The sequence below is a fragment of the Girardinichthys multiradiatus genome, chromosome X (assembly GCF_021462225.1).
Source record: "Girardinichthys multiradiatus isolate DD_20200921_A chromosome X, DD_fGirMul_XY1, whole genome shotgun sequence".
Classification (NCBI taxonomy): Eukaryota; Metazoa; Chordata; class Actinopteri; order Cyprinodontiformes; family Goodeidae; genus Girardinichthys; species Girardinichthys multiradiatus.
The window spans coordinates 15,190,951-15,214,412 of NC_061817.1; the positions used below are offsets into that span (position 1 = coordinate 15,190,951).

The window sequence follows — 23,462 nt, forward strand, 5'->3', positions numbered from 1 at the left end:
TCTGCAGGGTAGCACTGCTGCACTTTTTGTAGTTTACATAAAATAACAAGGAATCGTAGCCAACAATAGTAACTGAACGTATTTCACCTTGACGGCTAACTGCCACAGCAAGTAAATTTATAGCAAACGATAAACGAAGCTGTGTAGCATCGTTCCTCTTTGTTGCACTCATTATTTTTTGGTTCTGAACCTTTTCAGTCTCAAAATTTCAAACCTGATACTTCCTCACTTCTCTGCATCATCTATGTGCTTTCGGTCATATAAAGATCAGGCAGAGATGTGGCTAGTGTTCTGTCTAAAAGCAACCGTCTTTGTCAAGTTTGTCATTTAAATATGTCCCAGTACACTTATTTATTTTTCTATTTAATTTTTGTTAATATCTTCCTGCTGCAATCAGTTTTGCCTGTATTTCCATGCTCTTAAGCCCTAAACCTGCTTGATAATTTCACAGAACTACCTTGATGCTGTGGTGTTTACGTTTTGTGGCTTCTCACCATGTCCCCACTGTTTGCTCTCAACGTATGAAAACCCACCAAACCACAAGCTAATACCCAGGAGAACATTCTGGGTCGGGTTAGGCTCAAACTACTGCATACAATTCCACTGCCTTGCAAAAGTATTCATGCCCCTTAAACTCCACATTTTCTCATTCAACAGGGACAAACTTCAATGTATTTATTGGGTTTTTATGTCGTATATACATGATTAGGGCCTGAGCAACCTGTCAGAGAACATTAGTGAAGAACTTTAGGTTTTGGAGAAGTGTAAAGCAGGGTTAGTTTATATACTATAAGCTTTCAGCATCTCACCATGTCTACCTCACAGACCGGAGAAGGACAGTATTATTATCATGGGTGGTCAAGAGCCCCATAGTAACTCTGTAGGAGCTGCAGACATCCCTAGCTCATGTGGGAGAATCTGTTGACAGGGTGGCTATAGGCCATGCATTCTACAAATCTGTCCATTTTGAATGAGTGGCTAGAGGAAAGTTACTGTTTAAAAGAAAACCATAAAAATTTCTAGTTGCAGTTTGCCTTAAGCTATGTAGGGATGAGACCAAAAAATGTTGATCCACAAGCAAAATACTATTCATTGTGGAAAGCCAACAGTGCTCATTATGCTGGTAATAAAACATGGTAGCGGTATCATGGTGTGGGGGCCCTGTTTCTTTAGCAGGAGCAGAGAGGCTGATTAGAGTTAATAGGAAGACGAATGGAACTAAATACAATGCAAGGAAAGAAAAATGTTAGAGGCTGCAAAAGAGTCAAGAATGGTATGGAAGTTGAGCTTTCAGCAGGACAGTGAGCCTAAACATACAGCCAGGGATACTATGGAATTGTTAAAGTGTATGAATGTCGATCAAGAATTTGTGGCAGAACTTGAACATTAATGTTCAGATATTCTTCATCCAGTATGATGTAATACGAGGTATTTTGCAAAGAATAATGGCAAATTCTTCTGTCACCTGGTGTGCAAAGCTGGTAGGCTTGCAGCTGTTAATTCAGCCAAATGTGGTTCTACAAAGTATTGTCTCAGGAGCGTTGAATACAAATGGATGACATACCTTTTAGCTTTTTACAAAATGAAAGAAAAAAACGAGAACCATGAATAATTTTCCTTTCACTTTACAGTTATGGACTATGTTGGTCTGTCACATAAAATGGAACGCAATTTGTGATTGTAACATGACAACATGGGAAAGTACAAGGAGTATGAATACTTTTGCAAGGACACTGTAGGCTTTTAAGTCATGTGATGTTGCATAAACCTTGAATGTTTTCAAAATAGCTTCAGTAAATTGAATGGAGCACTATGTTTATGTCTGGCCTTTTTTATTTAGACTTTGGTTCATTCTTTGACCTGGAGCATGACCTGCCAGATGAGCTCATCAGTTCCTCAGACCCAGGGCTGACGAATGGAGGAGATCCTAGCCAGTTCCATACCAGTTTCGGAGGAGGTGTTCAGGATGCGGCAACGAAACACAAACAACTTTCTGAACTGTTGCGCGCTGGAGCGCCACAGCAGCCAGGGGGCCCTGCTTCCAACAGTGCACCCTCCGGGGCTTCCATGACAATGATGGGGGCAGTCGGTGGACCTCAAGGCATGCACCATCAGGGCCAACAGCAGCAGCAACCTGGGCTAATGCAGCAGGTTGGAATAGCGCAAAATAGGGCAACAGCAATGATGGGTGCCCAAAAGGGCACTACTGGACAACATCAGCACCAAGGGCTTATGGGGGGACAGGTTGTAAATGGCTCGCCCAGAATGGTTTACCCTGGCAACACAGGAATGGGTAGCAATAGTAACATTTTGGCAGAGACCTTGCAGCAGCAGCAGGGTGGTCCGACCCTGGGAGCTGGGGCTCAAGCGGGAATGAGACCACATCAGCCTGGTGCCCTGAAACAAGTAGGTACATTTGCAGTAGCAAGACCAAACACTAGTTAGATGACAACTATTTTTACTTATTTTGTTGGATGTATTTGAGTTTATCCCCTTGAATATATACAGCAGATGTTCTCTTACAGTTACAAATATAAAAAGCAAGTAGAACTTTTTTTTATCTGTTAAAGCATCTAAATGATTTATTCTCAAGGATAGTGCATGAAAGGTTGCAGTTAAAATGGACAGTGATGTTTGTTTCTTAACAACATGAAATCAATAGGTAAAAGCTGTAGTTTGTGTTACAGTGCTGCTGAGGATGGGTTTTTTACAGCAGGTGCAGGGAAGAGTGTGGTCATGTCTTGGACTCACAGCTGTTGCACAGTTTGCTCTGTGGTATCAATGGTTAACCTCCCTGCTAGTCGACGCACCACATCAGTTGTGATTTTCTTCCAAACGTGTATGGAGGCATCTCTGTTAACCTTGGTTTAGTGGCTCGATGGAGCCGTTTTCCTGCGGCTGCCGTGTAGTTGGAAATGATATATCCTGGAATATTGTTGAGTTCTCTGCATTCTTCGTTGATGTATTAGTTTTAGAAAAGGTCAGTGAGAAGTCGTTGTTTGTTGTCTTTCCCTCACATTAGATTTGTCCTTCATTTTTCTCCATCCTTCTCCAGATGAATTTATTGGCCAACTCGGGGTCCTATGGTGGTCCATACAGCCATTCTGCTGGCCAGGGGCTGCCTGGAGAGGGGCTGGGCACACAACTTCAGAATAAAACAGGCCTACCCAACAGTATGGCTGCCCAGTTCAACATAGACAAGAAGACACCTCCTGGTCAAGGCATTCCGGGGATGGTAGGATTTGTTTTAGTTATGTTCTGTACAGGTGGCTGTCACAGATATCTCTTTCTCCTTTAAGGCTGGATAAGGTTTTGTGCCCAATATTTTGCCCCTTTTTGGTTCACACTATTCAGTCTGAACGGTTCGTAACCTGCATGCACAGGAGGAGAATGTAGTTGTCACACAGCAGCACGCTGTTCACAAAATTAAAATGGATACCAGTGTATCATTTTTAAGAATAAAAAAAAAAAAACAGAATCAGGCTGCTCAAACTGTTATGAAAAAGTTGAATATGGGTCACATTTGGGCAAAAAAAAAAAATCAGATTTGGGCAGCATTTCCTTGCTGCGTGAACGTAGCCTAGTTATAAGAGGAGGGTTGCTACAAAGCAAGCCAGACCAAAAACAACAAAGTAGTCTTTGTGTTGGTGACTGATTAATATCTGCAAATTTCGCTTTGTTCAGCTCTGACTGGTGATTGGCAGGTCAGATGTTGTGAAATCAACATGATTTTACTAAATGCATCAAAACTTTGGTTTTAGTGACGTAAAACCATCTCTTTTTCAGTTGTCCCATTTGTTCCCTCATTCCATATTTATATGTGTGCAAAATGGTTTGTTTATATTGAACCATTGCTTATCAGTCTCATCAGTCTTTATAGTTATTACAGAGTTAATAATCAATCCAACTTGCGAGTGAGAGATGATACACACAGTTGTGCCTTGAAAAACAAGACCAAAGGAGGTTTTAGTAAGAATTTTAGAAAGGCTAGTAATCCTCCTTTTTTTTTTTTTTTTTTCACAATAAAAAATATATATTTCATAAATCAGAAACTGTGTTTCAGTAAACTGCACTATAGTGTAATCCAGGTATGAGCAGAACATATATTTTGGGTTTTATGCTTGGTTAATTTCATCGTGGTCCTAATGGCAATAGAGATACTCTTTGTGTTATGTTTTCACAAATAGAATAAAGGTTTCATAAATCTTAAAGTGATTTTTAAACAATGTCCTGTCTTTGTAGATTTATCCAGTTCAGGTTTGATAGGGTTGAAAGTATTTTAGATCCTGAACTACAGCTGGTCTAATGCAGCCCACACTTAAAAATCTGTAAAACAGCCTTTAGTTCAGCACCAATAAGAATCTGAGAAGCAGGTTCTACCTTTGGTCTCATTAGTAGCTTGGAAAGTCTGCCGTGGTTTATTTTTTCTGCCCAGTTCCTAAAATGCTTCTACATTAACAATTTGAAAGTGATGGGGGCTTCTATGGTTTTGTAAAAGAACGTTGTCGGCCAGCAGTTTTCAATATTCAACACTGTTGACCCAAGAAGTCTTTCCCTTCTTACTTCCAAACAAGAGTCCCAAAAATGGGTACATGTCATCAAGCTTAAAACACATTCATATCCAGGGCCAATAATATTAGTTTACACTCAATTTTCCACAAACACATGTTTCCAGTAACCGGATGGTCCTTCACAAGACAGACTTCTCTTTAATAAAAAAATGAAGTTGGAATTCATTTTCTTGTAGATCCTGTTACATCCTTAAGTAGTTACAGGAGTTTTTATGTACAACGTTTAACAGGTTTTTCTTTTCGGTTGTGTTCAGGCTTGTAGTTTATGATAGTTTTATTCCTATCCATGGTTGAAATCGGGAAATTAGTAAAACAAAAAAAAAAAAACAACCTAAAAGGAAGAAAATGGGCACGCAGAAGGCAGTCGAGAACGTAGCTAGTTGCCAAAAAGTAGTATTGAGTTGGAATGCCGTGGCATTTGGCTCCATTTGGTTCAAACAAAGTGGAAAAAAACCCACAACTGAATCTGTTGCTCACTGCTAAACATGTAGGGGGATTATTTGGAGAGAGATGTTATTTATTTAACATGATCTGCATACATCAACAGACATTATATACAGACTAACAGCACAAAATGTATAAACCGCTGGCGAAAGTGTTTTCTTTGCTGATTAACGTTTTACTCACAAACCACAACTACAGTTTCCCTCAGTGTTCTGTTTACATCCTGTTTAAGCTATCTGTAGTAGCTGTAGCATAAATTGTGTGTCCTCTCTCTTAGGTTTGGTTTGCTTAAAAAAGATTTCTGTTGTTTCGTAATCCTAAAGCAAACCGTGTTTTCAGCAGAGACTGATGCAGATACTCTTCACTTTTGATTTGATTACCTTGTCAGAAGGGCTGTATGTGCTGCTTCTCTTAGGCAAATCCCCAGAATGTATAACAAACCAGACACATGGCCTCCTTTTTGGGGTGTGCAAGAAAGAGAGGGCAAGGGGCTTCAGGCTGACATTTCCCAGCAGCACACACAGTCAAAACTAGCCAATCTCCGTATAGGTTGTTTGCCTTGCTTTATTGATGCGGATGGCGGTCAGAGGGCCTGGTGGTGCTGATTGTATGGCAGCCTCACTTCTGTCAGTCTGCCTCATGGCAGTTGTTGCTACAAAGTAGCTTACCACTGTCAGTGTGTTAATGTGTGGATGACTGATTGTTGCGTAAAGTGCCCTCGGACATGATAAAGTGCAGACAAGTGCAGGCCTTCTACTCACGTACCTGAAATATTGAGGTTTTGGCTTTGGGTTTACATTGTTATGTGAAAATGTGGGATGGAAAATTATTGTTGAATTTTGTGATGGCAAGAAACACTTGTGCTTCATGTTGCCATCTCCAGCGTTAGGGGTCCTATTGAGTGGTCAGATATGTTAAAAGCGCAGCACTTTAGACATAATGACTTGTTTTAGTTCCTTTGTGATTTAAATTTTGCACATGCTGACATTGTGATGTAATGTATAAAAAGATGCACTACTGTGATCACTTGCGGGTTATAGCAAAATAAAAGTACATAGAAATAAGTGGACTCTCCACGTATGATAAATAATTTAGTGTAATATTAAGATTTATTTAAGAAAAGAAAATTAATACTTTTATCATCAACTATTTACTGAAGACATTCAGCATTTAATACCAGGGTTGACATGGTTGTGTTTTTGTGTTGAACGTACAAATATACGTATGTTGTCAAAGAAATAACTGTCCCTGTTTGAAGCTCATCTGTTTCTCTATCATAGGCCACTCAGCAGCAGCAGGCCGGTGCAGTTGGCGGCATGTCAGCATCGGTGGGTGGGGCCCAGGTTGCACTGAACGCTGTGGGAATAGGACCAGGAACCACGGCCCCCACCGCCGACCCAGAGAAGCGAAAGCTCATCCAGCAGCAACTTGTCCTCTTGCTCCACGCGCACAAGTGCCAGCGGAGGGAGCAGGCCAACGGGGAGGTGCGGCAGTGCAACCTGCCCCACTGCCGCACCATGAAGAACGTGCTAAACCACATGACTCATTGCCAGGCTGGCAAGTCCTGCCAGGGTGAGTCTGATACAGTAATATTAACTGCTTTGATATCATGTTGTGCAGGTTGTAACATAGTCAACAGGCATGTTTGTAAAGCTGCGTTTATGTTTGTGTTTCTATATTATAAAACGTCCTGGATTGCTCCTAATTTTTCCTTAATTACTGGATGAGATATCCTGTCCTCAGCTGGCAGTTCTTCTCCAATTTGTCTTTTCTCCCACTCTCACTGAGCCTCCATCTGGACGTAGTTTTATTGCACTGAATGACTCACACAAGAACTTTAAGTTTCTACTTCGTCTGTTTTCATTTTGACACATTTTTTCCGTTTTTTGCCTTTTATCCTTGTCTCATCATTCATTTCATTCTCTCATTCTGTCACATTTACACAAATGTCATTGGGTCTCTCTTCTTTCTCCTCATGCATTAACCTTTTTCTCAAACGTTTCTCTGTTTTTGTCTCTTCCCTCAGTTGCACACTGTGCCTCATCCAGACAGATCATCTCGCATTGGAAAAATTGTACGAGACATGACTGTCCTGTATGCCTGCCACTGAAAAACGCTGGAGACAAGAAGAACCAGCAGTGTGAGTGTTTCGACTTCTCACCCTGCTTGGTCTCATTGAGTAATGATTAACCAAAACATGAGTTTAAAATCACTGATATTCATTTCCTCTCTCTCCCCCATATCTCTGCAGCTCTGGTCAACAGTGCAGCTGTAAGTTTAGTGAACTCTTTAGGTGGAGCGGGGGCAGGCGGACAGTCAAGCACCCCGAGCCTGAACCCTCCCAACCAGATTGACCCAAGTTCCATAGAGAGAGCCTACGCTGCATTAGGTCTTACATACCAGGGCAACCAGATGCAGCAGCAGCAGCCGCCACAGGCCGCCATGCCAAACCAAGGCCTTCAGGGGCAGCCTAGGATGAGGGCTTTGAACCTAATGGGTTTGTTCAGTTTCTAATTCTCACAGCATATAGAGCAATATATATTCTAAAGGTTATCAGACCCATGAATTACCTTATTACCGCTAAACGCTTCTGTGTATTTTACTGAAATTTTATATGAGAGACCAACGAAAGCGCATGTTTGTAAAGCGAATATAATTTTTAAACACATTAATCTGAAAATCGTGGTGTGCATTTGTACTTGGCACCTTAATCTCACACCAATAAATTAAATCTTGGTTAACTAGCTGTGTTCAGAGGTCAAACAGCAAGTAAATAAAGTCTTCTAGTGTGTCAATTAATCTCTGTATAAATCCAGCCAAGTTCAACATTCGTGAAAAACAGCATCTTGGAGACCAAGGAACACAACAGGTGGGTCCGAGACAAAGAGGTGAAGTTTAAAGTAGGACTAAGTCCTAAAACAATATTCTAACCTCTGATGCCAAGATATCAGTAAGCATTGTTTAGTCTTTTACCAAGACATGAATATCCACCTAAACCGGGCACTATAACTCTGGAGGAGCTCCACAGACCCACAGCTCATGTGGGAGCATCTGTGTACTGTGTCTTTTGGCCTACATGCAAAATGCTATTTGTAGCAGAAGGCTAACACCGATCATCATCCTGGACCCACCATCTTCACAGTGAAACATGGTGGCAGCATAATGCTGTGGGGTGCTTTTCTTTAGCAGGAGCATTGAAGCTGTAAGGTGATGGGACGATGGCTGGAAATGGAGGTTGGTTCTTGTAGGAAATCTGTTGGAGGCTGCGAGAGACCGGAGCTGAGTTTCACTTCTCAGCAGAAAAAGTGAACCTCAGCTCCACCCAAAGTCCGAACCTAAAAGTTAGTTGGGGGTTTGTATCAAGTTTCCCAGATTGCTACATATGCTCCTCATCCAGTCTGACTGATCTTGAAACTATTTTTGCAAAGATGAATGGGCAGAAACTTCAGTGTTAAGATTTGTAAAGTTGGTAGAGAAACCTAATAAGACCTACTGCTCTAATTGCAGCAAAAGGTGGTTCTGAAAAGAATCAACTCAGTGGTGGCTGGACACATAAATAAAGAAATAAAGAAAGGGAAAATGGCATCCTTCTATGTCCTTCTGGTCAATGACTTCCTAATAGTCAAATGTTTGGCAGCAAACACTTCAGTTTCATGTTTGTAGTATTTCCAAAATGAAAGGTTGACTGTTGTGCTTTTCCTACCAGGTGGTAACTCTATAGGAGTCAATGGTGCTGTTGGGGTGCAGCCTCCGAACCAGCAGTCTGTGCTGCTGCCAGATGCTGTGTTGCACAACATGAATGCACAAAGGCAAGAGCTGCTACAGATTTATCTCTGCATCAATACAGCCACCATTGTTATAAATTCAAAATTAGCCCAGTATTGTCTGAAATGTTAAGCTGTCTGGTTCTTTGCCAACCCCAGTTTGATGAATGATGTTGTGGGGAACCTGGGCTCCATGCCCACGGCTACGCCACCTTCTGCTGCAGGGATGAGGAAGTCTTGGCATGAAGACATCACGCAAGACCTCCGCAACCACCTTGTCCACAAGCTGTGAGTCGGTTGTGTATTGTAATTTAAAATGCAGCTCAGGAAATGATGCATCAGATAGATCTGGATCTTGTCATCTGCTGCTCCGGATGCCGATAGAAATGATCGGTTCTCAAATGTGTTTTCTGTACGAACAGAGTGCAAGCCATCTTCCCCACCCCTGACCCCGCCGCGCTTAAGGACAGGCGGATGGAGAATTTGGTGGCCTACGCTCGGAAAGTAGAGGGAGACATGTACGAGTCGGCGAACAGTAGGGTAGGCATCCGTCACACCGAGGATGAAGATACGTGCCGTGAACATGGGATGTTTGTTATTCGTGTTGTGTAATTTTCTCCCACCTCCTGCTCTGCTGCCTCCAGGCGGAGTACTACCACCTTCTGGCAGAGAAGATCTACAAAATCCAGAAGGAGCTGGAAGAAAAGAGGAGAACACGGCTCCAAAAGCAGGGCATGATGCCCGGCCAGCCCTGCATTCCTTCCTCTGGCCTCCCACAGGGTCCTGCTGGCATTGGCCAGCCCCCAGTGCCCCCTGGGCAACCCCCTAGTAAGTAAAGAATATCTGCCTTATTTCTGTGTTTATAAATTTGGATGCTGCTTGCATGAAAGTAATGGTTGCACTTTTAAAGCTGCATTAGCATTGCACTGATCAGTATATAAAGCCCTGTTGGGACCTCTGGTAAAGGTGATAAAAAGCCTTACAGTAACTTGACTGGGGTAGCATAATTTCACACAGGAGAAAATTTAGCAAAATAATCCAACCTTTAATGTGAGCGAATTTATTTAGTTGGGGAAAACAATAACATGTTAAGAAATGATTGTTTTAAACTGGTGGCACAATTATTGGTCCCCCTAACAATCCCATTAAAATAAATGCTGCTGAAGCTTTTTTATATTTTACATTTTAAATTTGATCAGACTCTCTGGGAACGTTTAAGTAGTAATCCTTCACGTTATGTTATTTAGATATAGAAATAGGTAACACATAGGCCCATTTGCTTAACCACTGGCCACACCACAGACAATGGTAAGGGAGGTTAAATACATCTCTGAAAATCACTTTGAATGGAACTGCTTGTGTCAGGTGAGACGAAGGCTACGGTCACACTTCAGGTCTTGATGCTCAATTCAGATTTAGTTTTTTTATTTTTTTTTTGGCATGGCCATTCAAAATACTAATTAAATGCGACCGCCACCAGACTTTAGTCTGAACAGTTCCTGACCCTAAAATGACCCCCATGCGCAGAAAGAGAATGCAAACGGCAGCGGACTGTTTATGAAAGAAATAATAATGTCAGCGTCTGTGTTTTTATTACATTTTTAAGCTATAGGAGCCGACAATATTATGACCACATCATAACAAGATGAAGAAAGGCATAGTCGGAGCAAGGACAATGATTTAAAAGTCAGATGACCGTTCAGACTGGAGACGCTCTGAAAACTGATTTCGGATATGGGTCTCATTTGCCTGCAGTGTGAACATAACCTATAATTGAGCTTTTCTGTTATAAACTCTCCTGGTGTGTCTGGCAAAACCTCTGGGGAGAACTGAAGAGAAGAGCGCTTTAGAGCGGACCAGAACTCTGGATGGTTTATGGTTTGCTCCACCCTTGTAAAATAACGTTCTGTCATATTGGCAAACATCGGTTGGAGAACATATTAACAGCAGTGTGTTAATCAATGATTTTTTTTAAAAGTATAATTGTTTGAAAGGAATTTTTTTCCTACTGAAAACTTTAATATGCTCATATACTAAATATATATTTAAAATAAAGGTTTGTTTTAAAAACGTTTCAGTGTGTGATCATTCTGCTGCAGTTAAGTAGGAATTTATTCCTAGGCTTTTGGTACATTTTTACAGGAGGTGCTTACTAATTTCTCCACCTGTGCATATCATGAATAAAGTGCTGGGTTCCGTACTGAAGCTAAAGTTGTTTTTCATCCATTCTATCGTAACTTTGTTCTCCTTTTCAGATGGTCCTCATGCTGATCCGTCCATGATCAGACCTGCTGGTCCAAATCAGATGGTCAACAGGATGCAGAACCCAGCAGGTATGTCTGTTTACTCTGAATTCTGGAAACAGATAAGTAGTAATTTACATTGAATTCATATCACCATGGTTCACTGCTGTCTGTTGATCACATAAAACTGTTGTGTGATTTTTTTTTTATTCCCTCTTTGCACTTTTAGGAATGACCCAGTTTGCTCAGATGGGGATGCAAACAATGGACCAGAGGTCAACGCCGCCTCTTCAAATCAATCCTCAAATGACCCAGGTTAGCCTATACGTCTGTGATTTTTGTAGTTGTTGAAAACAGCAAATAATTTTTGGAAATTGATTTAGTCTTTATCTGCAACATGGGGATGGCAGGATTATTTTACTGCCGGACTTTGAAAGAAACTGCAGCTGAAATGAAAAATTTTATGTATTCTCTGTTGTTTTTTTTCCAGATGGGTATGGGAGCCACACGAATGGGTCAACCCAGTGCCACACAGCTACAGAACCAGTACCTTCCTCCAGGCCAGTTTCCTGGCTCCAGTCCTGGTTTCGGTTCTGATCCTGTTGGCATGAACCAGCCAGGAACCCAGGCTGCGGTGCCTTCTGTAAGTATCTATTCACATACTAAGCTTCTTTTTGGGAATTCTAATACAGAAATCTACATCTTGTGTCTGATCCCCTTTAGCAGAACCAGATGTCAACGCCTCCATCCATCCCCGCCAGCAGCCCTGCAGCACAGTCCACCTCCTCTGTCCCATGTTCTGGAGGATCTTTAGGTCCTTCTAACGACAACGGTCCTGGGCCCCTGCCAAACTTTCATCCACCCTCCCAGCCTTCCTCCTTCCCTCACTGCCCATCCATCCGCACAAACTCCCCGTCACCAGCACGTAGCTTAACGCCTCAGCCACATCAGACACCGCCTACGCTACCCCGCTCTCAGACCCCTCAGCCTCAGACCCCAAACACACCACAAGTGGCAACCCCGCAGCACCCCCAGCAGCATCAGCAGCAACAACAACAAACCTCGCAAATGCAGCAGCCCGCCCCATCAGGACCGACAGCGAACTCAGAAAAGGTCAATCAGTTTTCACAGCAAACACTTGGGGGTGTTGCATCTCCGGAGCCCCCAGCAGCTCAGACTTCTTTGGTCCCAACGCAGAATGATCATGCACTGCAGCTGCCACACACCCCAGTGAGTGCAGTCACTACTTTACCCAAGTAATCCTGAATAGAAAAGCTGCATTTATCATTTTTAAACTGTTCTCTTCTTCTCTGTCCTTGTTCCTCAGCCGTCCCCTAAGCCTTCCCTGATAGCTGAAGGACAAGCTCCATCCCCAGCATCAATTACAAGTAGCTCTGACCACAATTCCCAGCTCGCTCCTGCGGAGGGCCATGCTCAAAGCCAGGACAACATCAAAACAAAGATAGAAAAGGAAGAGGAGGAAGAGGAAGATGGTGTAGGTGGTGAACCTGAGGAAAACGGCAAGGGGAAGATGTGCAAGGCTCAATCTCAGATGAAGAATGAAGATAAGGTAAGATTGCCCAAGCCTATCTTCTGTACAGTAAAAATGTTGTATATCATCAATGAAGAACAAAGATGTTGCCACACTAAAACATCCTCCTCACAGATTGAGGGTGACAAGGCATCAGTAGATGCATGTAAACCTGAGCCCATGGACACATCATCTTCTACTGGGTCTTCGTCAGCAACATCAAACGAAGACAAGAAGCCAGAGGTGAAGAAGGAGCCCAAAGAGGAAGAGGAGGGATCAGGGTCATCAGCCACCAACAGCTCCTCAGCCAGCAGCCAGAGCAAGAAGAAAAGTAAGTGCTCCCCAGTATGTCTAAATTAATGCATTTAGGATGCACTAACAAGACATCACCCGACCAGAGGATCAGCCTGAAGAGCCATAACCCTTTTCATGTTTTCCTCATCGGGCTCTACATGCATCTAAACAATAAAACCTACCTACCAACCCTAGCAGCAGGAAAGCATGTGGGCTTCTGTGATACTTCATCACGTTGGAGCATTGATTTCGAGTCTGATGAACCATGTCTGTGGTTACCTGGACATATGTTTGCATTAATATCCTGTTAAAACATCAGTGAACATTGGATTTTACTTACATTGTCCTGGTATTTGAAGGAGTTCATGATGCCGCGAGGAAACGAGGTGCTTTTCCACTTATTCATTCATCCTTTGTTTTTGGTTCCCCTAACAATCCAGATTACCAAGATTGAGCTTTTAAGGAACACTCCTGTGGGTTTAGTGTGAAACAATTATTTCCTAAAATTGGACCCCCACCCCAACTGAATTAATTTACTCAATTAATAGGGTGGTTTAATAAAAAGATTATTTATTTTAGGATTTATTTTCCAAATCTGTACCATGGGTCCCAATAAATTTGGCCAGCACTGTAACTGTAAGCCCTAATTCGGTAGTTTCTAAATCGTGTGTGTTGTGGGTGCCAGCTCTCCTGTAGCACAGCAGAAAGAGGAGCCTCTAAAGGCAATTTGAAACCCAGAGTCTTCGTATTAGTTCAAGTGGTCTTGATATAAATTTTTTTTTCTTTCACACTTTTCTCTGCAGTCTTTAAGCCGGAGGAGCTGCGTCAGGCTTTGATGCCGACCTTGGAGGCATTATACCGTCAGGACCCTGAGTCCCTTCCCTTCCGCCAGCCGGTGGACCCCCCGTTACTGGGAATACCCGTACGTATTCGAACTAGTAACAAAACTAACCTGGTAAGGGACTGCACTGGCTGCCATTTTGCTTCAACTCCATCCAAGCAAACCTTTTTATTTCTGTTTGTTTTGTATATTTTTTCCCCTCCCACTGTTACCATAGTTTTTAATGAGTTTTGTTTAGTCTTCTTGCTGCTGTTTTTTTTTAATTTTTTTTTTATTGCATGCTGAAAGTTAAGAAAATCATATATAGGCTTGCTTGTTTGTGTTTTTAGTTTAATCTTGCAAGTCAAAGCAGTGGCTCTCATGAACTTTTATTATTTCAAACACAGAAGAACATTTCTTTCATAGAGGCTACCAAATATGAAGAATTGAATAACCTTTATATTAGTAGCTCACTGCACGCTTTATTCTAATTGATTAGAATAAAGTGGAAATAATTAATAAATAACCTACAGTTCATGAGCCAGATGCTTTTATTTGTCACTTTAATTTTTTTTTGCTTCTAATTTGAAGCTTTTCCTTAAGTTTTTTTTATTCCTTTCATCCTTATAAGCCATTGCTAGCTTTCCATTTCAATTCCTCATCAGTATTGATTTAACAGTGTTCAGGTTGGAGGCGTGGGAGTGGCTCAAAAACTCTGCCCTCACTGCATCTAAATTAAAGGCGACAGAATTTCGCTAACAGTTCGGTCGAAAATAGACCAAAGTAGCAGATCGGCGAGACCACACAGTTCACGTCCTCCACGCTCAAGTCAAGTCAAGTTTATTTATATAGCGCTTTTCAGGAACAAGGCCCTCAAAGCGCTGCACGTGAGGAAAAACATTACAATGATACAGAAAATCAAACACAGAAAAACAAATCAAATGACTTTAATGATCCTTGGGAGTTTACTGGGATGGAGCTAAATACAGGAGAACACGGGTAGAAAACTTGCTGGAGGCTGCAAAGTTCTTGAGGCTGGGGTGGAAGTTCACCTTCTAGCATGATAGTGGACCAACAGTGGAATGGTTTAGATCAAGCCACATTCAGTTAGAACGGTCCAGTCAATGTCCAGATTTCAACCCAAATATTGCAGTTCTGATGCCGCCCCCTAATTCATTCTGACAGAGGTTGATCTATTTTGCAGAAAAAAATACGGAGAAAATGTTTCAAATATTATAGACATAAAATCTATCTAGCTCTCTTGCTAATATGCATCACTTGTTTGTTTGTTTGTGTGAGTGGCTCCATTCAGACATGAGGGTCTTTTTATATCTCCTGTTGCCATGGTGACACAGAGATGGTCCCCACTCTTTGAAACTTGCACATATTAGTTTTTTTGTTGTTAGATTTCCCGAAATGCCACTCTTTCCCTCACCCTCCTCTTTGCTTCTCTATCAAATGGCGCTGCCTTTTGAGGAGGTGCGAAGGGTAGGCTGCACACACAGGATCACGGCTTGGAGAACCTTCCATCCCCTGATGCATTTGCCTCACCTCAACACTGTTGGCTTTACCGCTGTCATCTCATTACCACTCATGCTGCTGGCATTATAGCTAAAAGCCTAGGTCCGACCTGCCTGTTGCTCTGTTTTTCATGTCTTTGCACCCTGGTCAGTTGCCTATCATGCAGATTTTGTTTGCTTTCGGATTTTAGCAGGGACACATCCATCCAGCTGTGTGTTTAGGACCAGTTGATAGCGATTTGACAGTGACATGCTCTGCTTCAACTGCAGCATGATCATGTAAAATCCTCTTGCATCTTTACGTAGATTTTTACCAGCAGTTGACTGATCAGACCGGTCATCTGGATGAGGTAGTGGAGCGCAGATGGGTATTTAGATTTGAAATGTTGGGTGCAAAGCAGAGAGCTGGAGGGCAGAAGTTGTCATGTCTCTCTGTTTGCACATGAACCTTCTTTGCAGTGCTCAACAACATTGTCCCCCTGCACCCTCTTCTCTCTCTACTCTGGTCCTGTTGCTTCCCTGCATTTCCATTCCCTGACGTCAACGATGCTGATGATGCTGGTCGCCCTCCATCTACCAACTTATCCTGACCTCCGATGACCCAACCGCCTGGCTCCTCTTTTCCATCTTCTTCCTTTACCCTTTTTTCTCAACCTGACCTCTAATGTGGACGACCATCCCAATCCAGGACTACTTCGATATCGTCAAAAACCCCATGGACCTCTCAACCATCAAGCGCAAGTTGGACACGGGACAGTACGAGGAGCCATGGCAGTACATTGAGGACATCTGGCTGATGTTCAACAACGCCTGGCTGTACAACCGAAAGACATCGCGGGTCTACAAGTACTGCTCCAAGCTGGCCGAGGTGTTTGAGTCGGAGATCGATCCTGTTATGCAGGGCCTGGGCTACTGCTGTGGGAGGAAGGTAAATCGGAACCATTTGTTCATGTTTGGGTTACGGGAAAAACAAGTGAACCTCTACACAAGTAGGTTTGAAAGGATGGTGTTCTAAAGACTTCTTAATAGGAGGATGTCCTGATCAGCCATCTAAGACCAGGTTTTTGTTGATGCTGAGCTAGTCTGATACTACCATAAAATCAATACCTTGCATAGTCAGTATTAAATGATCTGCATTTCACTCACTAATGACATTTTTCACAGCGACAGATATTTATAGCCTCAACATGCTGCTCCTATGCAGGTTAACTCTGTTAAGAAAGCTGTTACAGTGTTCTGAAAAGTTCTCAACTAAAACTATTTTTATCATTTATTCGCACCCATGGAGAAAAGGTTGTTCTGCTTCATAAACTTAGTGCTTTGCATCAAATGTCATCAAATTGAATTACTTGTGTTTCCGCTGCTTTCTGCTCACCTCTAAATCTGAGCACCATGTGCAGAGAATGTTGCATAACATTGACAGACCGGGAGCTGCAGCAACAAACAGTCTTTTCTTTACTGTGATCGTCATTGTAAAGAGTGAAAAACACCCAGAGCACCGATTCTTTAGCCCAACAAAATAATACGTACAGCCTTATAAAACAGTTTTGCAAGCCGTGAACGCTAAAAGAGCGATGTTTCTTTTTTTGTTTTGTTTTTAATGTAATACAGCTTGTTATGACCGTACTAAAGCCTCATTAATAACCCCGAACCAGTACCTCAGATTGACTCAACACATGACTAGTGTTGGCCAAAATGATGATTGAAAAGTTTTATCATTTTGCAGGTTTGCAGTTTTTAATGCAAGATCTTGGATCCAATATTTGACAGGCTGTTATTATCAAGTGCCATGCATTCATGCTCAGCTTGCTAGCATTGTATTTGGTCCTCTTGGTCGACTGTAACCACACAAAAAGGAGCAACAAACATATGTGTGAATTGGAATCAGTAGCATTATCGTTATATTCAAAACCAATAGCTCAATTATTTGTTTACTACAAAGGATCCGATCCAATCCCAAGTATCCAATCAAAGTCCCGGCATTTATTAATGATTAGCGCTTGCATTTCTGATAAATCTAAACTACTGATACCTACTTTTAATGTGCACTTCTAGCAAGCCATGGCGCGTTTTTAAAAATCGCAGCCTATTTTCATGTGTACAGCTAGCAAAACTTGTAAGCCATCCACATTATTTTGTTCGTCAAACAATACTTGTTTTCAGTAAGAAACCAAAGCATTTTTCGCAGATATATCGGTACAAATAAAAAAATTAGAATATCACGAAAAGGTTCTCCAGCCTCAGTCCAGTCCTTGTGAAGCTCCCCCAAATTTTTGGATGGATTTAGCTTGACAAGATTCTCAATGCTGCAGTTATCACTGTTGCTGGTGCACCTTTTCCTACCACACTTTTTCCTTCCACTTAACTTTCTATGAATATGCTTGGATATAACACTCTGTGACCAGTGTTCCCTATGATTATGTTGCCAACTGACCCTGACCGAGAGACCATTTAGAGGTTCAGGAAACCTTTGCAGGTGTTTAGAGTTGATTTGCTGATTAAGATGTAAGACCATTTTAAATATTTATCTTCTTCATAATATTCAAAATTTCTGATACACTAGATTTTGCGTTTCCGTTATCTGTAAACCCCAATCATCAAAACTACAACAAATAAAGGCTTAAAATATTTCACTCTGTGTGTTGAATCTTCTGAACTTTTTCACAATATTCAAATTGTTTTAGATTTGAGTTAAAAATGTAGATATGTTGAAGTTAAATAAGAAATCACTGAGATTAACTGGTATAAATTGTTGTGTACGACAGGCGTTTTTTATTCACTTTGTAACCTTTCTGTCGCGTTTTCTTTCTCTTCACTGTTGCAGTACGAGTTTTCTCCCCAAACTCTTTGCTGCTACGGAAAACAGTTATGCACCATCCAACGTGATGCTTCTTATTTTAGTTACCAGAACAGGTAAGAGCCTACATCATAAACTTGCTTTCAGAACATTTTGTTTTTGAGAGAAAAATTAAGCTACTGGGATCATATAGTCTATCGCATTTGTTTTTCCATAATAAATAAGTTTCCTGCAGTGTAGCATCAGTCAGTGCAATCACAGAAGAGATTGATTTTTGGCTTCATATGTTTACCATGGCACCATGACCATCTTCATAGTTCACTGTTTTAATTTTCATGATGTCATTCATAAAGTGGGCTCCTTCCTTCTCTAGCTCCTGCCTTTGGGTAAAAGCTCATGTTTTCTTTTGGGGAGCAGGGTTTGTTTGTTATCTCCACCAGTAGAAAGTCTCCCACTTTATGAAAGGGCAGAAAGGATGATGGATCGCTGTTGCTTTATCTTTCCCTCATTCACCTTTTCATATTTGGAGCCCTGTATCCTCGCTGCCCTGCTGCCCCATGGCTCCTAGTGCTCTCTCATGTTGCTGTAATGTTTTTGTTGTTGTTTACCACTGGATGTCTGATGCTAATCTTTGCTTTGCCTTGGCTCTCTGTCCTCTGTTGGTTGTTTTCCACCTCCTGTTTGCCCCTTCCCCTCTGTCTCTCCATCTTTGTCTGTGTCCAACCTGTAACAACTTATTTCACGTCTTTTTTTTGTTTGTTTGTTTGTTATATTTCATTTTGACCTCCCCCATCTCCCCCCTCTCCTTCCTGTCTTTTTTTTTAACGCTTGTGATGTCTGCATTGGCCTGCTTTGGTGTGACCAATCATCCACTCCAAAATTAATGCGCAATCTCAAAACACGCCCGCCCACACAAAATCCGCGCATCACGATTGGCCGCTACCTGCTGGCGACGACCCACCTTGCCCTCCTTGTGTGCTCGCTCCCCCGGCCTGTTCTACCCTGCCCCGCCCTGCCCTGATTGGTGGCTGCTTCTTCGCACCCTCTCTGTGATTGGCTGTGCTGATGACGAACGGTGTAGTTCACCAAAATATGGGCTTCTTGCTGACAGGTACCACTTCTGTGAGAAGTGTTTCAACGAAATCCAAGGTGACAGTGTTTCCCTGGGGGACGACCCCTCCCAGCCTCAGACGTGAGTACCATCACACACTTAACACCCAGCACGTAGAAAACCTACAAGGTCCTACTAGGCAGTGGTGTATAAGTATTATGTTTGAGCTTTAATTGTCCACAGTGCACCTTCTTTATTAAATAGAGCTGTACTTTTCAGGTAATATTTGAATCATTAATTCGTTTATTGTTTCTATGCCATTTGCTGGTGTGTCAGTGGAGTCTGTGATGCAGGTAGAGTAAGCAGGCTGGTTTCAAAAACCGCTGAGTGACATTCCAGTGAAAGTTTCAAGAGTGATCATAGTTTTCCTGCCTGTATGAAGCATAGTATAGTTTTACCCTTCTCCAGCAGCTGCTGCACACTGCTGCTGAGCTGGCCAAAAGAACATTGCCACTGTGTTTCCCTCACTTAAAGGAACGACAAACTGTGTTTTTTTGCAACCCAAAGTATTTCCAGTCAGTCATGGTGTGAAAACTAAAGGAGCACCACCTAGCTCTAATGAAATAAGCCATTAATGTTTTTAAAACAACAGTTGGCAAGCTGCAGATGGCATATCTGTCAAGCAGTAGAGTGCAGGCTAGCAGGCTAATGAGCCAGAATGTGGCGACCGTGGCTCTGTGGGAAGAGTAGTCGTCTCACAATCAGAAAGTTGTAGGTTAGGTTCTAGCCTGCTACTACATGCCGATGTGCCCGTAGGTAAGGCACAATTTGGGTGCATCACACTCACAAAGCTCTGAGCGATCAGTATGACTGGAAAAATGTTAGATGAATTCATTTAGCTAATATCAGCCTGCAGTACTTGTCACTCTATAAAAAATAAATGGCAAACAGGTATATTCTTCACAATAAGCATTGGAAGCTATTGCTAAATGTAGAAGTTTATTTTATTCTGAATCAAATTAGGAATAAATTGAATAGACGCTAAACATATTTAACAATCGGTACATTATTTTTGGTACATAAGGGATTGTTGTCTGTTTAAAACGAAAACATGATGTTTTACATTTTAAGGTTGTGTAAACACTGTCAATCTTGGTATTTTTACTCCTAGTATAATATCATATTTGGAGGGTCTCATTACTCCCCAGGCTGAAAATGGACCCCCACTTTAACTTTTTAAAAATCCCAGAAGACTGCAAACAATTCCAGCATGTTCCAGAGGTCAAAAGCTTAATGATAAAATAGAGCAGCTTTGCACCACTCAGTTCAGCCTTTTCCTTTTAGTACCTTTTTCTCTTTTTGTCCTTCCTATGACTTATTTTTGAATGACTTTTAAATTCGTTATCATCCAATCATCAGTCAGGCCGACCCAATCTGAGAAATGCCGGGTTCTGGTCAGCTGCCAATTTCACAGAGCACCTCTAGATCTAAGAGCAGTGATGTATCAGACGACAGTTAAATGGGCAGGAAACAGCAAGGATTGAAATAATTGTTCAAATAAAACCGCTGAAGCATTGAGTTCTGTTTTTGGGTTCTGTGATCTGAAAATGAAAGACAGGTGAGCCAAGGGGTTTAATGAGAGTTTTTTCAGAAAAGAAGCAGTCAGACTTGTGCAACTAAAGCGGTTTTAAACCAATCTACATCTAAACAATCTACATGAGTTACTTGCTGTGATCTTTAAAGCATTTAAATCAGCAGAGGAGGTCACTCTGCTGCAGCTGAAAGTTCTAGTTCATAGACTAAATTATTTACTAATTTATTACATTTGTCTAGTGGATTTAACATTGTTTTTTGCTTCTTAAAATAATTTCTTTGTTTTGCGTCAGCCTTAAATCTCAGTGGGATATGTTGGGTTGAAGATTGTGGATATCTGTTTTAATTAATCGTGTTCTGTAATAATCAGGATATCAACATGCAAATATTAAGCTTTCAGCACTTTCAGAAATGGTTTTATGCAGCAGTCTTCGGAGGATCACATATGTTTCCTTTATTCCCACAGGTCCATCAACAAAGAGCAGTTCCAGAAGAAGAAGAATGACACGCTCGACCCTGAGCTGTATGTGCGAGTCCTCTCTCTTTACTATCCATCGTTATTGTTTGAATCAGCAGGGTGTGGGCTTCCAGTGGGTCTCCAGTCAGGATGGTCTGAATATTGTTCCTGACTTGTTTTCTCTCTGCTCAGACTCGTGGAATGTATCGACTGTGGTCGTAAAATGCACCAGATCTGCGTTCTGCATAATGAAACCATATGGCCATCAGGGTAAGGAGGCTGTCATGCACATATTCTATTGCTCAACCGTGTGTTTGAAAAAAGTACATTTGTGTTCTTCAGAAGTCTTTAAAAATTGTTGAAAAAGGCTTTGAAATATTAAAGTGCAATTTTAAAACAACATTTGAGCTCTGACCAGACTGCAGAGCCCATCATGATTCCTTGAAGTAAAATTTCCCTTCATGGGTGGTCTGTTTGTCGGTTAAACATGGGAGCTGTTTTTTAGTGTTCTTGTTTGAAGAAATTAACTGATCCTGTAAGCCAAATGTATTTATTTAAGAGCTGATCTTAACCTGTGATGATCACTGTTCATGTTTTTTCCATTCACAGCTTTGTATGTGACAACTGCCTGAAAAAGGCCAATAAGACGCGAAAAGAGAACAAATATGCAGCCAAAAGTAAGTGCAGCTCCAGACTTGGCTTTTTGTTTCATATGCTGACGCGTTCCGCTTGTTTTTTTATGAATCATAATCTGACAGAGACATACTGTTCACTGCTAGCCACATATATGGGCCCTCTTGTTAAATGTATACAAAAAGCCCTAAACAAAATTCAAAAAAATCAAAGTTTGAAGTCCCAGTAAAGTGGGAACATTTTTGATCACCTTTACCATCTTGCTCACAGTGCTCAGTGGCTAGATAAGTCTGGGTCCTTGTCCAGTCACGCTACAGATGCATGAACCAAACAGGCCTCTGAGTAACAGAAGGTCATTGATCACTAATTATAAGTTCATAGAAACTGTGATCAACCTAAATAAAAAGTCCAACATTTAAAAAGTGATTTAGGTACATTTATATTAAAGTGATTATTTAAGGTACCTATTTGTGTGCCCCCCTTTAAAGATATTTTTTCGGCACTAGTGGCCTTTATTTACTTTTATTTTTTGACAGTAGGCAGACAGGAAAGAGGGGTAGAGAGAGTGGGAGTCATTCGGCAAATGTCACCGGGACTCGAACCCGGGACGGCCGCTTCGAGGACTGTAGCCTCCGTATATGGTTATGCTTAACCCCTACACCATCAGCGCCGCGCCTTTGTGTGCCCCCTTTGATTGCCAAAAAAAAAACTTCTTAAAGTCAGATTTTCCCCTCCCCTCCCCCCCCCCCCCCCCCCCCCCCCCCCCCCCCCCCCCACACGCTGAATACATTTGCTCAAATTAAAAAGGTTGGACTTCTCAACTATTTTTCGGTATGAGGTTCGGCTGCTGCGATGAAAGATCCATTTTTCTAAAGCTTCTTGCACATCTTTACCAGGGATACCAATAAATGTGGTCAGCCCTGGACCTTTAGTGAGAGACTTTTTCATCTCCTCATTCTTTGGTATTTTCTGTTGCAGGACTTCCTCAGACAAAGCTGGGGAACTATTTGGAGACGCGAGTGAACGACTACCTCAAACGGCAGAGCCACCCTGAGTCAGGAGAAGTCACCGTGCGTGTGGTCCACGTCTCAGACAAGGTGGTCGATGTCAAGCCGGGCATGAAGTCCAGGTGAGTTTTAATGAGTAGTTGTTACTTATGCTGATGTTTGTTTCAGGTTAGTGTTATCTTCTCCTGAATTTTATGGCTGTTTTCCTTCCAGGTTTGTGGACAACGGAGAGATGGCCAAGTCTTTCCCGTACAGGATGAAAGCCCTTTTCGCGTTCGAGGACATCGACGGAGCTGATGTTTGTTTCTTTGGCATGCATGTTCAAGAGTACGGCTCCGACTGCCCACAACCAAATCAAAGACGGGTATACATTTCTTACTTGGACAGTGTGCACTTTTTTAAACCTCGACACCTGAGGACCGTCGTCTACCATGAGATCCTGTTAGGCTACCTGGAGTACGTCAAAAGATTGGGGTAAGAGAACAAGAGTGTTTCTGAAAACGCAAGAGGTACATTTTAATATTGGTGAATAAAAAAAAAAAATCTTGTCACAGGTATACAACGGGACACATTTGGGCTTGTCCTCCCAGTGAGGGGGACGACTACATCTTCCACTGTCACCCACTGGACCAGAAGATCCCAAAGCCAAAACGCCTGCAGGAGTGGTACAAGAAGATGCTGGATAAGGCTGTTGCTGAGCGAATCATCCACGATTACAAGGTGACACCTTTTATTAG

General features: G+C 41.9%; 1 protein-coding gene across 3 annotated transcripts in view; it reads left to right on the forward strand.

Moving 5' to 3' along the window:
• The window catches only part of LOC124862729 (histone acetyltransferase p300-like), a 31,107-nt gene that overhangs the window by 1,390 nt on the left and 6,255 nt on the right, over nucleotides 1–23,462 (forward strand). The window contains exons 2-26 of one of the 3 annotated variants that reach the window (XM_047356805.1): nucleotides 1,841–2,406; nucleotides 3,056–3,235; nucleotides 6,296–6,587; nucleotides 7,042–7,155; nucleotides 7,267–7,512; nucleotides 8,722–8,824; nucleotides 8,939–9,067; nucleotides 9,202–9,319; nucleotides 9,424–9,607; nucleotides 11,035–11,112; nucleotides 11,252–11,337; nucleotides 11,513–11,665; nucleotides 11,746–12,252; nucleotides 12,350–12,592; nucleotides 12,689–12,884; nucleotides 13,651–13,769; nucleotides 15,876–16,115; nucleotides 18,012–18,100; nucleotides 19,066–19,176; nucleotides 21,095–21,151; nucleotides 21,278–21,355; nucleotides 21,695–21,762; nucleotides 22,697–22,847; nucleotides 22,939–23,199; nucleotides 23,280–23,445. In XM_047356805.1, coding sequence (XP_047212761.1) covers nucleotides 1,841–2,406; nucleotides 3,056–3,235; nucleotides 6,296–6,587; nucleotides 7,042–7,155; nucleotides 7,267–7,512; nucleotides 8,722–8,824; nucleotides 8,939–9,067; nucleotides 9,202–9,319; nucleotides 9,424–9,607; nucleotides 11,035–11,112; nucleotides 11,252–11,337; nucleotides 11,513–11,665; nucleotides 11,746–12,252; nucleotides 12,350–12,592; nucleotides 12,689–12,884; nucleotides 13,651–13,769; nucleotides 15,876–16,115; nucleotides 18,012–18,100; nucleotides 19,066–19,176; nucleotides 21,095–21,151; nucleotides 21,278–21,355; nucleotides 21,695–21,762; nucleotides 22,697–22,847; nucleotides 22,939–23,199; nucleotides 23,280–23,445 — 4,535 coding nt within the window. The remainder of the gene's footprint in view (nucleotides 1–1,840; nucleotides 2,407–3,055; nucleotides 3,236–6,295; nucleotides 6,588–7,041; nucleotides 7,156–7,266; nucleotides 7,513–8,721; nucleotides 8,825–8,938; nucleotides 9,068–9,201; nucleotides 9,320–9,423; nucleotides 9,608–11,034; nucleotides 11,113–11,251; nucleotides 11,338–11,512; nucleotides 11,666–11,745; nucleotides 12,253–12,349; nucleotides 12,593–12,688; nucleotides 12,885–13,650; nucleotides 13,770–15,875; nucleotides 16,116–18,011; nucleotides 18,101–19,065; nucleotides 19,177–21,094; nucleotides 21,152–21,277; nucleotides 21,356–21,694; nucleotides 21,763–22,696; nucleotides 22,848–22,938; nucleotides 23,200–23,279; nucleotides 23,446–23,462) is intronic. The other 2 variants (XM_047356806.1, XM_047356807.1) reach the window with 2 other exon arrangements.